This window comes from Caretta caretta, chromosome 5, assembly GCF_965140235.1.
Source record: "Caretta caretta isolate rCarCar2 chromosome 5, rCarCar1.hap1, whole genome shotgun sequence".
NCBI lineage: Eukaryota > Metazoa > Chordata > Testudines > Cheloniidae > Caretta > Caretta caretta.
This window is the reverse complement of record NC_134210.1, coordinates 84,103,229-84,118,829: the sequence shown is the minus strand read 5'-3', so window position 1 is coordinate 84,118,829 and position 15,601 is coordinate 84,103,229. Positions and strand designations below refer to the sequence as shown.

The following is a 15,601-nucleotide window of genomic DNA, read 5'->3' as shown; positions in this document are numbered from 1 at the left end:
AACACGTCTGTTACTCTGCAACCCGTGATTTTTGAAATTCCTCTTCCTGTTTGCTCGGCATGCACAGTTCACACAGCAACTTCCCAGCTGACTATGCCGGCTTTCCACAGTAGACGCGCTCCTCCATGGAGCGCACCAGAGCTGTTTAATCTGCTGAGTCTATGGGGAGAGGAGGCTGTGCAATCACAGCTTTGCACCAGCCGTAGGAATTTTTATACTTATGGGCTGATTGCTAATGGCATGCAGGAGAAGGGGCACAAAAGGGACATGCAACAGTGTTGTGATAAAATCAAAGAGCTGAGGCAGGCATGCCAGAAGACAAGGGAGGCCAACCGTTGCTCTGATGTGGCACCAAAGGAGGAGCTGCATGCCATCCTCGGCAGATGCCAGCGACCCCACTTCCACTGCCAAGAGCCCCATGGATACTTTGGGGGGACTGGAGGCAGGAGCCAGTGGACTCAACCCTGATAAGGAAGTGGTGAATGAAGAGGTGGAGTTGGAGGATGATGTGGAGCACACAGCAAGGTTGTCTGGTGTTGAGGTGAGTCAGGACCTCTTTTTTCCACTCTGGAGGAGTCTAGCTAGTCCCAGCACTCCAGCTCTGGCACACAGGATTCCGGAGAGGGGAGCTCCGGTAAGTGCTCATTTTGCTTTGATACTGCCCGGTGAGAGGAAACTGAGCTTTCATGTACTTTGTTATATGGTAGAGGAGAGATAAGGGACAGAAATTAACAACAGAGCCTGTCCATCTACACAGTGGGGCCATGGCAGAAAAGTTTGTTAATGTACATGGGGATGTCTCGGAATCCCCCATAGTGATCTCTAGGACACATTGCAGTAGGTATTCTGCAATCTTCTGCTGAAGGTTCCGTGGGAGAGCTGCCTGTTTCTCCCCCTGCTGTAGGAAACTTTGCTGCGTCATCCGGCAATTATTTCTGGAGGGACCAGAGCAGCACACAGGTGAGCAGCATATGGAGCCAGTCTGAAGCCACACGCATGTAGGAGATGCTCCCTTGCATGCTGGATTACCCTTAGTAGTGAGATATTGGGTTCTATTACCCTAGCCGGTGGAAAAGGGTACCAATATTCACAATAGGCTCCCTAGCGGGTTATTAACCCCCCCTCACAAACTACTCATTGTCCCTTCCTGCCCTTTCCCTCTTGCCCACCACCTCTTTCCCTGTGAACTCACCATAATTAGGTCTCACGACAACCTGGTACTAGCCAAGGGACAGTGAGAAAGAGGTGTGTATAACTTTTGTGATTCACAGCAGTGAGCACACTCACTGTTTCTATTCATTGTTTCTTTGCCTTCTGCAGATGTGCCCTTGAGAATGCATTCCTCCACAGTGGCGGAGTGCCTCTATCAGATAAGGTGGCGACCAAGGAGAAGTAAGCAGGGCCATCCTTACCCATACACAAAGTACACAGCTGCGTAGGGCACCAGGAAATTTGGGGCATCAAATTTCCTGGTGCCCTGCGCTGCTGCATGCTGCTCCAGCCCCTGCTCCAACTCTTCCCCATGGCCCCCACCCTTGCTCCGCCCTGCCTCTTCTCACCCGCCCCCACTTCCCTGAGCTCTGCAGCAGGGCCAGGGTGGTTCCCCCCTGCCTCCCAAGCCAGCCTGCCCCCGAGGCCTGGGGCCAGCCCCACCACTGCCCCCCCCACCCCCCCACAGAGGCCTGGGGTCCCACACATACACCCCCCATGTGGGGGCTGCGTAGGGCTCCAGAATAGCTAGGGATGGCCCTGGGAGTAAGGCTGTTTCGCGGGGTGCTGCAGTCAACAGATGCAGTACAGAGCGAAACAAGTGTGTGAAGGGAGACAATTAATAAAAGACTGAGGCTGGATAGCCAGGAAAGGACAGAGGGGTAGTAGTGGATGATAAAGCTCTTGAGGACCAGAGATATTGAAGTCCCTCATTAGCCTGCATTTGCAGCAATCTGTGTCAGACTTCGCCTCCAATCACTACAGAACTGCAGTCCATGCTCTCCCCAAATTCCCCCAGGGCATTCCTTGTGTATACCTGGTCCTCACAGTACCCCGTGTGCTCCACTCCTGGGGACTGGTTTCCCAATGAAAGTTGGAGTTACACCCAGCTGTGAGAGCCCTAACCGCGAGACTGTTCTTCTTTGTCATGCCCCTCGTTTGACCAAGTTTGTGTTTGATCCTGTTATTAAACTTGAGTCTTTGAAATAAAATGAGTCTTAATTTGTGAAATACATACATATATCGCTCAGTCTTAACACTGAGACACATTGGCTGTAGGTAGGACTATTTGCTCCTTACAGTTAACACTCAAGAAGCAAGTACTTCATGGCAGAAACTAAATATTGCCTGGCTGAATGCACCAAATACAGACATTACTGGGAATCATTGTCAAAATGCTCCTTCAAAGCCTCCCTGATTCATATAGCCTTCCACTGTGCCCCTCTAATTGCCCTTGTATCTGGCTGCTTAAAATCAGCAACCAGACGGTCAGCTTCAGCGCCATCAGCGGCCCACCCCTGGGGAAAACTTTTCCCCTTTCGATTAGCAAATATTATGGAGAGTACAGCAGGCTGCAATGGCCATTGGAATATTTTCCTCATTGAAGTCTAACTGGCCAAAAAGACAGCGCCAGAGACCTTTTAATTAGCCAAAGGCACATTCGACCATCGTTCAGTACCTGCTAAGCCTGTTGTTGAAGCGCTCTTTGCTGCTGACTTGGTTTCTGGTGTAAGGCTTCATGAGCCCTGGGAGTAAGGGGTTTGCGGGGTCTCCAAGGTCCCTATGGGCATTTTCACATCCCCCATTGGAATCTTCTGGTCTGGAAAGAAAGTCTGAGCGTTCAACTTTCTATACAGTCCAGTGTTCTGAAAAATGCGTGCATTATGCACCTTCCCTGACCACCCTGCACTGATGCCAGTGAAATGGCCCTGGTGATCCACCAGCGCCTGCTAGACCATGGGCAAGTAGCCCTTTGAGTTGATGTACTCCATTGCAAGATGGTTGGGGGCCAAAACTGGGGTATGTGTTCCATCTGTCATCCTGCCACAGTTAGGGAATCCCATTGCCTCAAAGCCATCAATTATTTCCTGCACATTACCGAGAATGACAGTCCTTTATAGCAGGACCTGCACACTTGCATCACTGCAGACCCCATAGTGGACTTTCGAACTGCACACTGATTCATGACTGACCAGTAGCAGTCTGGAGTTGCCAGACTCACTTTTCCACAGTGAGGGCAGCTCTCATTCTGGTGTCCTTATGCCGCAATGCTGGGGCAAGCTCCGCACACAGTTCCAGGAAGGTGGATTTGTGCATCCGAAAGTTCTGCAGCCACTGCTTGTCATCCCATACATGCATCATGATGCAATCCCACCACTCAGTGCTTGTTTCCCGAACCCAGTACCGATGCTCCACCATGGCAAGCTGTTCTGTGAATGTCAGCAGCAATCTTGAATTATTTGTTTCTATGGCAGAAAGCAGGGCAGGCATAACCGATACACTCTCTGTTTCACAGCTCATGTAATACTGCGGGACCAGCTGCATTGTGTTCATCACACTCATCACCAGAATGATCAGCAGCTCAGGATCCATGTTGTCAGGCAGAGATGGCAGGTGCATAGTTTACAAGGGCTGTTGAAAAATGGAGCAAATGAAGTATGAAGCCCAGGGAATGATGGGATGGAAAGAACTGCATCATGGGACAGCAAGCACATCCCCATGATTCACTGCAATCCATTCTTGGAAGTCCCAGTGGCCCAGGGTGACAGAGGGTGGTGAGTTGCACAGTGATACCTACACAGGGTGCAACGTTCTCTCTGCCGATGCAATGACTGTGGACGCGCTCAGTGGACACAAGGAGCATTGTGTGAATGTGCTCCACTGATTTTACTAAAACAACTTATGATCACTGACAAAACTTAAGTCGACTTAACTCTGTAGCCTATACATGGCCTAACTCTGCTCAGAACAGGCAGAACTGGTGTGAGTCTGCTTAGCAAGGGAAAGTGTGCACAGAGGATGGACATATTTCACAGTTATGGACATGCAGGGAAGTTTTGGGGTCAGTGGAGTAAATGTCTACAGGACCAGCCCCTACATTTGGGGGCCGATTTCACCGGACGACGTTTCACAGCAATGACAGAGCCCAGCAGCACGGCAAGAAGCACTCTGCTGCCCCTTTAACTCCGTGCCCAGCAGGGCGGGGTCAGGGTGATGGGCAGGCGAGAGCACCAATGCCGTGGGCTGAGGCCGGCGGGGCCGTCGCAGCGGGGCGGCAGACTCTGCACGCAGGGGGCGGCAGCCGGCAGGGATGGCCGACGAGATCCGGAAGGCGCAGGCCGCGCGGCCCGGCGGGGAAACCATCTTCGGGAAGATCATCCGCAAGGAGATCCCGGCCAAAATCATCTTCGAGGACGAGCGGGTGGGGGCTGGCGGCTGCGGCGGGCTCCCGGGCGGCGCGCTTGCCTGTGGCGGGGAGGCGGGCGGCTGCCGCGGCGTGTCCTCCTCCGGCAGCAGCTGCCCGGGGCGAGGTGGGGCGCCCGGCGTTGCAGGCTGGGGTGCGGGGTTGTGGCCCCCGCCGGGAGGCGGGGGGTCCATGTGCTGCTCCCGGGGCGGGTGCCGTGGCTGACCGTGCAGGGCTCGCTGCGGGCAGAGAGAAGACGCGGGCTAACGGCGCGAAATGCACAATTGGCTCTGTCACCCCGGGGCTCGCTGTCCCGAAGGGCAAAGTCTTCGGCCTCCCCAGCTGGGGGCAGTGGGCTTAAAACTGCTGCGTCTCCCCGATCTGGTTGCGGCGGTGTTGCTAGGCTGACTAGCAGCCGGGCCTTTTGTCATAGACCTTTGTGGGGAAAGGGAAACCTTGGTTTTGATCCCAGCCCTCCAAGTTCCACGGCTTCCCTGTTGGTGCAGCGCAGCGGTGCTGCCAAACCCTGGATAGCTTATTTTTGGCCACCACGCCCCCCTCTCCAAAGCATAAATAGAGAAGTGTAGCGGGCCTTCTGAAACAAAAAAAATCTCTGGACCTTAATGGATTCTGGGTGGTGCAAGTAGTGCACTAAATACTTGCATCTGTTCTCTGGATCTTATGTGATCCAGCCATTTACCCCCCGCGGATGGCATTACTTAGCTATTAAAGAATAACTTTAGCTGCTCCTTCTTTAGCAAAACACAAAAACAACAACAACAAAAAACAACCCAACAGTGCATCCTGGCATGGTAGTACTGCCAACACTTGGATCCAACACCTGGATTCAGCCTGTATTGGGCTTCAAAGATCTAAATTCTGTTTAAATAGAGAACATGTTTAACCACTCTTGCATTTTAAAAATCAAGACATAGGTGTGTCTGTCTGCAGCAGCATTGCATGAACTCTGATCTGGCATCTGGATCATACCATATTTTGGCCACAAACTCAGAATTTGTATGAGTAGAAGAGGCAGCCATCCTGCTGTGAGAAAGCTATCAAAATCCTAATTTGGCACTGGTACTATTGGATTTGGCTAATTTTTAATGGCATGCCTCCTATTTTGACTCCTAAAGTTAGGAAAAGTTGCATATTTACTAGTGCAACATAATAATCCAGTTCTTTTATCTAGCAGTTTGAATCTGACTGGATCCACCTGGGGTTGACTAAACATTGAAATCATTGCAAGCTGTGGTTGCTCTTTGCTTGTGAAAATCAGGTCCCATATAAATGCAATGCAGAAGATGGGTTCTTATTGAAAAATCTACCATTTGTATGACCCATATAGCTAATGACAGTTGAAGAGCCAGTATCTTAATAGGTCAGGATAATATCACAGCTGTGGAGGGGAAATTTTATTCTAGAACACTAAATGGTTTTGAAGTAGTCTCTAAAGCAGTTTCTGTGTTGCTGCTTTGCAGCCAAGATGTGTATACAGGTGTATTTATTTCCCTTTGTCTACGTGAAAGCTTTAAGAAACTTTGCCTCTAATCATGGTAAACTGTAGAGGATATATTGCTGGAATCCGTATAGTTTATTGCCTGAAAAGTTGCTTTTTGTTATTTAGAATGCTGTATAAATAGTTGTAAGTAATTCCTGAAAATAAACCAACCAGTGTTCTTTGTTCGTACTAAAAACTGTTCTTTGTAGGCCTCTGTATGTGGGCGTTCTGTGTTAATTTGAGTTAAGGTTTTCCTCTTATTGCTAACTACCTTTTAAGGGATATCAAGTAACCAGGGCTAATTTTGGAAAGTTATTGAAGTTACCATCTCAACTTCAGTATATACTGGTAGGGATGTGGGTAGTAAAGAGATGTTCAGATTTATATATGGGGCTTATTTTCATCTAAAAAGTTAGTGCTTCAGCTCTTAATAATTTCTTTCTCTAGTGCCTTGCGTTCCATGACATTTCACCTCAAGCTCCAACGCATTTCCTAGTGGTTCCTAAGAAGCCAATTGTCCAATTATCTGAAGCAGAAGATTCAGATGAATCTGTAAGTATTGTGAAAATGTATTACATTACATTACTACGTAGAATCATAGACTTTAAGGTCAGAAGGGACCATTATGATCGTCTAGTCCGACCTCCTGCACAACGTGGGCCACAGAATCTCACCCACTCACTCCTATAACAAACCTCTAACCTATGTCTGAGCTACTGAAGTCCTCAAATCGTGGTTTACAGACTTTGAGGTGCAGAGAATCCTCCAGCAAGTGACCCGTGCCCCACACTGCAGGGGAAGGCAAAAAACCCGCAGGGCCTCTGCCAATATGCCCTGGAGGAAAATTCCTTCCCAACCCCAAATATGGCGATCAGCTAAACCCTGAGCATGGGGCAAGACTCACCAGCCAGTCACCCAGAAAAGAATTCTCTGTAGTAACTCCGATTCCACCCCATCTAACATCCCATCACAGGCCATTGGGCATATCTACTGCTAATAGTTGAAGATCAATTAAATGCCAAAATTAGGCTATCCCATCATATCATCCCTTCCATAAACTTATCAAGCTTAGTCTTGAAGCCAGATGTCTTTTTCCCGCACTGCTTTCCTTGGAAGGCTGTTCCAGAACTTCACTCCTCTGATGGGAAGAAACCTTCATCTAATTTCAAGTCTAAATTTCCCGATGGCCAGTTTATATCCATTTGTTCTTGTGTCCACATTGGTACTGAGCTTAAGTAATTCTTCTCCCTCCATGGTGTTTATCCCTCTGATATATTTATAGAGAGCAATCATATCTCCCCTCAGCCTTCTTTTGGTTAGGCTAAACAAGCCAAGCTCTTTGAGTCTCCTCTCAGAAGACAGGTTTTCCATTCCTTGGATCATCCTAGTAGCCCTTCTCTGTACCTGTTCCAGTTTGAATTCATCCTTCTTAAACATGAGAGACCAGAACTGCACACAGTATTCCAGGTGAGGTCTCACCACTGCCTTGTATAACAGTACTAACACCTCCTTATCTGTACTGGAAATACCTCGCCTGATGCATCCCAAGACCGCATTAGCTTTTTTCACGGCCGTATCACATTGGCGGCTTATAGTCATCCTGTGATCAACCAATATTCTGAGGTCCTTCTCCTCTGTAAATTCTGTCCACATTGAATCTACCATTATAACACCTGAAAACTATTAGTTCTTTAGGGCAGGAATCTTGTTTTATTTTCTGTCTGAAAGGTGCAATGCATGCCTATGGTGCTTTAACTCCAAGTTTAAATGTCATTACAACATAGCTTTAAAACAAAAGCTCTGAAAGTTACAATATAAAATGACCAAAACACATTCACAAGATGCAGCGGCATTCTTAATAATTCATTAGCTACTCTGAGACCACCTGACCTAGGACTATGACAGGGTACCATCCTTTAAAACATTCACTGGCAAATGTACCCTGTAATTAGTACTGCCACACGCTTTGTTGAGTAAGTTATTACAGTGTTGAGCTGGTGGAAGTTGGTACAAGTCTGCCAAAAAATAAAAATAAAAAACAAACAAAACCTTGGAAGGGAAATATGTGCAAAGAAAGGAGAGACAGTAGAGGAACATTATCAGCTTTGCATTGGCATCAGGTGTAACTTTCCATTCTGAATCATTGGTCACTCAGCTAGAGAAATGCCTTCTCAGAATTTGTCTCCTGGTGGCCCATTAGAGTAGAATCATAGAAGTGTAGGACTGGAAGGGACCTTGATAGATCATCTAGTCTAGTCCCTTGCACTCAGGCAGAATTAAGCATTATCAGGATCATTCCAACAGGTGTTTGTCTAACCTGTTCTTAAAAACCTCCAATGATAGTGATTCCACAGCCTCCCTAGATAATTTGTTCTAGTGCTTGTGATAAAACAGCTTGATTGTTAATGCTTAAAGTGGTGTATTGGGGGAGGAGTGACTTTACTTCAAAATGAAAGAAATCCAAAGAAATGGAAGTCCAAATGTGAAATTGTTCAGGTGAATCATGAAAGTGCTGTGTATTTAGGATTAGGAAGTTAACCGACACTTGATCAGAATGTTTTTTGTTCTTGACTTGCACTCTCACTATAAAGAGCTACAGGCTGTTTCACCTTTTCTGGAACCATGGCTCAGCACTACGTTTTGTAGCTTTCAGTGGTCATAGATTGTAGTCTCATTAGGGCAGTAACTTTTCTTTTTTTTAAACTTTAGTAGTTGCTAGAATGCCAGCTCTTTGGAGCATGGACTCTTTCTCCTTTTTAGGAATTTGAACAGCGTCTATTGTATCTTGGCTGCTATTGCAGTACAAATAACTAATAGTCAATGAAAAATATTATGTAGCTTTAGAAATGTACATTTCTAGTACAGAAATATTGCTTTTGTTTTGAAATATATTCTAATGTTCATCCTTCTGTTCTACACTAGATTATTCTTGTTCTAGTATGGAAAATAATGTGTTAGGGTTGGCAAGAGGTGCCTGAAATCATGAGAACTAGAAGGTCTCAGCTCTCTTGAAAATCAGGCCCCTTTGTGAACATATACCAGATAAGTCAACTTTTTTTTTTTAATTGGATTTTTCTTCATTGCCTAAAGAATGAAAGGGGCCTAATCCTTAGAGGTGCTGGCCGCCTGTGACTTCCATTCGCTGGAACTTGCCTCTAATCCCCTCCCCGCCCCCCTGCCCCCCCCTTTTTTAAAAAAAGACCTTTTATAAATCAGATTCTTGATCTTATATGCAATTTCATTTCACTGTAGTTTTTAAAATTTTCTTGGAGAATTTTTTTTAACAGTTATTCCACATAACTGATAAACTGATTGTTCTTCAAATTACTCATAATTGTTTTTGTGGTTGATTTTTCTGTCTCTCTCTCTCTCTCGCTCTCTCTCTTCCCTTTTAATCCTTTCAGCTTCTTGGACATCTAATGATTGTTGGCAAGAAGTGTGCTGCTGAATTGGGCTTGACCAAGGGATACCGAATGGTCGTGAATGAAGGGCCAGATGGTGGGCAGTCTGTCTATCATGTACATCTCCATGTTCTTGGTGGACGTCAGTTGGGCTGGCCTCCTGGCTAAGTTGCAGCAAGAATCACCATTCTGTGTGAAAATGATCCCTGCATCGATTTAATACATTGCCCAAGAATCCAACTACTGTTAACATGTTCAATCACCTTTTTCTGTAAAGGGCAATACAAGTTTTCGACAATGCTCACACAATAAAGTTATAGCACATAGCATCATCTCTGGTTTTTTTTTCTTGCTGTTTTTGCTTACAAAACTGTTTCCATCATTGTCTTTCCTGAATGTGAATGTGTAGTATTGCTTAAACTACATTCAGTAACTTGCCTCACTGAATGTGGCAAACTCAATGATAAGGGGGGGAATATGAAGAAAGATTTGTTTAGCACATCCAGTTTTTCATATCTCATGAAGAGCCTACCTCTTCACAGTTTTCTGAACAGTACATGCAGGCAGGGCAGTAAACACACATGCACTAAAACTAAGAAATGTCTAAATGATGTATATGAGGTTAAGATACTATGGGTGTGACAAGTTAGTAAGATTATAGGTGTGGCACCACCTATGTCTAACCTGGGTGGTGAGGGTGTGTATGTATGTGGTGGTTTTTTACTAATGGTCCCTGCTCTGTCTCCCTGCAAGCTTTTCTGGTGAAAAACAACAAAGTAGAAAGGGAGAAAAATAGGGAAATAAAACAAAGCAATAAATTGTCATTGTTGTTTTTTCCAGATAACCAAAGAAGAAGCAGACTGAATGAAAACTCTATTTAAATCCACAGCTAACAATTATATTCAGATAAAAGGTTAACACAGCACACAAGATAAATTGTTTAAAGAATCAACTTCCAGCAAACAAGAAAATAAGACAAAAAAACAAAAGGAGACAATATGTAAGATAACTAAAGTCAAGGTGAAGTAGGCTGGTACAAATGAGTTATAATTCTTTCAGAATTGGTTGTGTACATTGGTCAGCTGTACTCCAGCAGGCCTGGATTGTTCAAGAATTAAAGGCCACATCCATAAAAGTATTTAGGTTCCAAACTTCCATTGAGATCAATGGAAGTTAGGAGCCTAAATAAATACTTTTGTGGATCTGGACCTTAGCAAAAAAATGTAGAATCTCTTACCTTGAGGTGAAAGCTCAAATTCAGCCTTGGCTATTAGTAACAAAGTTTTACCTTAGGTTGTTACAACCATGGGTTTTGTGGTGCCTTATGTAAAGAGAAGTGTCCAGGAGTATCCAGATGCATTTCACATTTGTGACTACCCTCCCTCTCCCATACTCACAATAGCCTCTAGTCACCCCATAGAATGCTTGCAACTCATTCACCCAGATGTGCTAAACCTTTTCTTCATCTGTTCACCCATCCACAACACCAATAGCTGAAGACTGACGGAAAGGGTAATACCAGCAATGCAACCTCAAAAACTTGAATCAAGACCAGACATAATGAGAAACCACCTTCAGTTTGGGGTAAAAAGAGAAACTGATGAGAAAGAACTAGTAGTTGCACAAGGTGGGATTCAGGTGTGCACAGGGCTGTATGGAGCCCCAGAAATAGTTCAATGCAGCTACCTTCTGGTGGGCAATTCATGTGAAATGGGTTGGTGGATCCAGTGCACTTCTTAGTGGACAGTTGTCCCTTCTCTCTAACAATTTGCCAGAGGCTGAATGAATCTAGAAAAAGGAATTCCCTTTTCACCTCTAGAAGCAGTTTCTCTGGAGGCACACTGAGGAGGGTGATATAGAAGAACTTGTACAGTTCATGCAGTACTTTCTCCAGATAAGAGAACTTACTCTGCCAGTGCTGACAATCTAGCTTCTTACACAAGTACTGAATTCATTTAAACCATGTAAGGAAAATCTGTGGTTTTTTTGGTTTCAGAGACAGATATCCCTGAAAACGAACCAGTTCTAAGCAGGAATTTTCATGTTTGCAATAATAGCTGTGGGAAGTGTGAACTTCTACATCATCTCAATGGTAATTCAGATGCCTAATGATGGTTATCTAAATGTCAACATTTGTAACTATTTCTCTGATGACTGAAGCAATTAAGAAAGATGATAATATGAGTCTTCTGAGTGTGAAATTGCATTTTGACGCCATGAATGCATGGTGCCTGGCAGAGTTGTACCACAACTTAGCGTTATAGTCAAAATATGTGAAAGGTTTATATCTAGTGGGGGTTACTTCGTTTTCTGACATGAATACCCATTGACAATCTCAAAAAATCCGTTCTTAGGTTGGCCAACTTTTCATAGCCATCATGGAAGAAGTGGGTTTTGAGGATAGATGTGGAGGAGATAGCTTTGTGAATGAAGGTGTTTCATGTGAGATGGGGAACGTGAAAGAATACGTGGAAGTTGTAGGGCAGGTGGCCGATAAAGGCAGACCAGAGGGAGAGGGAACAATAGGGTAAGAAAAACAAAACAGCTGCGCAGGGAGAAACAGTGAGGACAGAAATCTTGTGATGGAAAAGGGAGAACAAGTGGAGGGACTCAGAAGAGTGGATAGCAGGGACAACATAACAGACGAGGGTGGTGATCTCAGCAGCTAGAGGGTGGAAGATAAGTGTGGTGGGAAGGCCAGAGAGGAGAAATTTACAGGAGAAGCTAACCTGGGATGTGGTGAGGACCTGCATACTAGACTTTTAGTGATATGGGTAGAAAGGGGGGCAGGGAGGAAAAGAGCAGGAATAGGAGTCTTTCACAAAAAAACCACAGCAACACTTCTGAATGCACCAAATCCTAAAATCCTGTAAAACTGAACATAGACAAATGGGTTAATAATTATTAGAAATGTCCTGTTGTACATTAAAAGGCTTCCCCTCCAATATATCATTATTAAATTCATATGATTCACTGTGCTTCAGATGACAATGAATGGCTTACATTTAATCATGTTTTTTTTCTGTACCATTTTTGCCTTTTCCCCAGTTTCTGATAAAGGATTTACTGGACTGCATTTCATTCAGTAAATCCTGCCACATAAATTACTGCTACATTCCATAATTTACTGAAACATCTTATTTATCTCTTTGTTGAGGGACTTAATCAGTTCCTTTCCTTTTGTCTCTTGATGTGATATGTTTTTAACAAACCTCATCTGGGTATTTGGGATCACTTAGCAACTCACCAGCATTCCCTAGAATTTCTTTGCTTATTTGAATTCATTCATGGTTGATAAAATGCAACTTTTTCTTTCATTGCATTGGTTTTCATACAAATGTTTAGTATTATTGAGGGAAATAAAAGATGAGGTGTTCAAACTTTCAGCTTTTCAGGTGGATAACATGGGTCCAATGGGAATATCAGACCTATTAATGGCTTTTCTATCTAACCAGTGAATGCCACTATTCTTTTACAGCAGTGCTCTCCTTGTGCCAGTGTTTCCATTGAAGTGACTGGGGCTACGGTACTCATTTTTGTGGAACTGGCTCCTAATTTGTAGTAGATCTAGTTTTTTTTTAAAGGGGTCCAACACCATAATGAAAATGGGGTGAACTGCCAAGTGATATTATTAATACTAACGTATTAAAACACATTACTGAAAATGCAAAAAGAGCGTTATCAAACATCTTCAGGACTATCTTCATACATCTATGTTTGCCTTTGCATGTAACATGCAGGCAGGAATAGTGTACTGAATTGCTTCTTTCTTACTATGCTAGCAGTGGTATTGCCTGATTTTTCCCCATTATTAAATTATAAATAAATGAGTATAACTGTGATGCTGGGCTAAAAAGAGTTTAGCAACTTGCAGAATAATTGATTCTGATTGAAACTTTAGAGACATGTCGGATAATGTTTGTGTTTTGTGTGTTTACATAAATATTGTTAGAGGTTAACAATGTAACCAAACAGTTCCTTTCCGTGCTGTATTCGGTTAATTCAGAGATCAAAATAAGATCTTAACATTTAAAGGTACTAATATCACTTTCTTAATTTCTCTTTGAAGTTTGTGGTAAATCACCTGTAAAATGGTGTGAGAGAGGCAGTTGATTTATGTTAATCTATGTAGCTAATTACCTAGGATGCTTAGGAAATAGAAGGTTACTTCAAAAGCCATGTTCACTCAAGGACTGGTGCTGTCAAGAGGCTGCAAAAATCTCTATAAAAACTCTTGGGACCTGATCCTTTCATCTCAGATCTGCTTAAGCTTTATTCAGGGGAAGTTGAGTCATCTGGACCGCCCTGATATTGAATATTTGGGCATTGGACAACAACCTGATGAACTGATTCTGAAAAGGACTTTTTGCAATTCTAAAGCTCACCATCTCTACTATGAAACTGACCTAAGGACTCTGTTCATGTCTGTATGTATAATGATCATTTAACCAATACCCTCTTTTCTTTTTTAATAAATTTTAGTTTAGGTAATAAGAATTAGCTGTAAGCATTTATTTGGGAAAGATCTGAAATATTCATTGACCTGGAAGGTAATGTGTCCATCCTTTAGGATTGGTAGATGATGAACAAGATTTTCAGTAATCATCATCATATTTGTCTTGACTGTCTGGGAGGATGCCCGAGGCTGGGTTGCTTTAAGGGAACTGTGTTTTGGCTTCTGGGTAGCCAGTAAGGTGTTTGTTTTGTTGCTGGCTTGGTAAATCTGAGTATCAGAATAACCACCAGTTTTGGGGATCGTCTGCCCATTCTTTGCAGCTGCCCTGATTAAGCAACCTCAGTGTGGCCCCCCTGGAACCCTCGTCACAATAACCATCTAGAGGACAGTTAAAAAGAGATGCAGCATGGACAAAATAGCCACTGATTCTTTCTCTATGGTGCTGCAATTAAAATGAAGGTAACTGTGGTCTGATTTGCAGTTCCACTTATACTTTAGATCTTATATCAGTAAGTTGGGGGACAGATTTTCACTTCTTCCTTCCTTCCTTCTTCAACACTTAGCCAGATAGTTGGCCATAGCAATCGTTCACCATTTGGTCTGTTCCTGTGCAACCGCAAAGGCTTGATGGCCTGAGAGTCCAACATCGGAACAGACTTGATGAACCCATGTAATAGGGGGTCTGCCTCTGGGACACCTCCACCCCTCGGCTGTTACAAGCCACCTGGAGAACAGCGCTGGCATCCTTGCAACGTAACTGAAAAGTATAAGGCGCCTCCTGTGGACAATGGCCCCAGGAGTCTGGAGTGACCATGAACATCTGCATTACAGATTAAAGATTCTATAGTGCTGAGGGGGGACATGCCAAAGGGCCCTGACACTGTGAACCTCTAAACCCACAGAAAGCTCTCTGCAGATTGTAGAGAAGAGACTGATACCAGGGGTGTGCTGCCTTCCTGGAGTTCCTCAGAGGGAATGACCTGGGCCAAGATATCTTGTCTTTTAACCAAAAGAGTAGAAACTAGCTCAAAAGCAGATCGGCGTGAATACGCAGTGATTTTTTGTGCAGATTTCAGGAGTTCTTGAAGTCTTCTGTGCTTAAAAATCGTTTTCAAGGAGTTGGAGAAGTGCCACATTTAATTAGTATACTCATTATTAGCCACAGTTAGCTAGAGAAAAATGAATCATTCTGCTCTTGAAAGCCATTAGTCAGGCTCTACATGTGGAACACATTTTTTAGACTGCCTTAATTACATCACCTCAATTCTGGCAGTAGATGCAGATGAACAAGAGTCAAGTCAGTTATGAGTGAATGGGAGTGAATTTACTTTCTTCAAGCTTTTGAAAACTCAACCACTTTCTGTTTTACCTACCTTGCAGAAAGCCTGTCTGTTTTATTAACTGGGCTGCTAATGAATATTTCCACCTGAAAATGGAATCTTCTTTGAGTTCTTGCATATATCACTTACTCTGTAGGTGTGTGCACACATGCCTTGTGCACTGGTGTGGGAGAGTTTTCCCTAGAAGTACCCATAGGGGTGGCCCTGCCCAACATTGAGCTTCTTATGTTGAGAAGCGAGGGTATAAAGGGTGGAGTTGCCCTGCCTCTCCCTTAGTTTCTTGTCACTTTCCGTGGTTGCTGGTCAGAACCTGAGGGATTTTCATGAATTATGTGCCTAGTGGTACTCTTTTCACCCTGGACTCTTAAAAGTTTTGTTTTTATTTCTCATCTTACTAAATTTGTTTTACTATTTTATTTGGATTATTTTGGCTTTCTGGCTAAAGCTTTGCTTAGCAGAGCATCTAGGCCCCACCCAATATGGGGAAGGCCTATGCCAAGGTCTCCAGGG

General features: G+C 44.1%; 1 protein-coding gene across 1 annotated transcript; it reads left to right on the top strand.

Annotated features, from left to right (window-relative positions):
- The first annotated feature begins 4,251 nt into the window (after window positions 1–4,251).
- Window positions 4,252–9,627, top strand: HINT1 (histidine triad nucleotide binding protein 1). The gene is made up of 3 exons (XM_048850937.1): window positions 4,252–4,411; window positions 6,342–6,446; window positions 9,299–9,627. Exons 1-3 carry the CDS (start codon window positions 4,301–4,303, stop codon window positions 9,461–9,463), a joined length of 381 nt encoding a protein of 126 aa, XP_048706894.1. The 5' UTR covers window positions 4,252–4,300; the 3' UTR covers window positions 9,464–9,627.
- The last annotated feature ends 5,974 nt before the right edge of the window (window positions 9,628–15,601 follow it).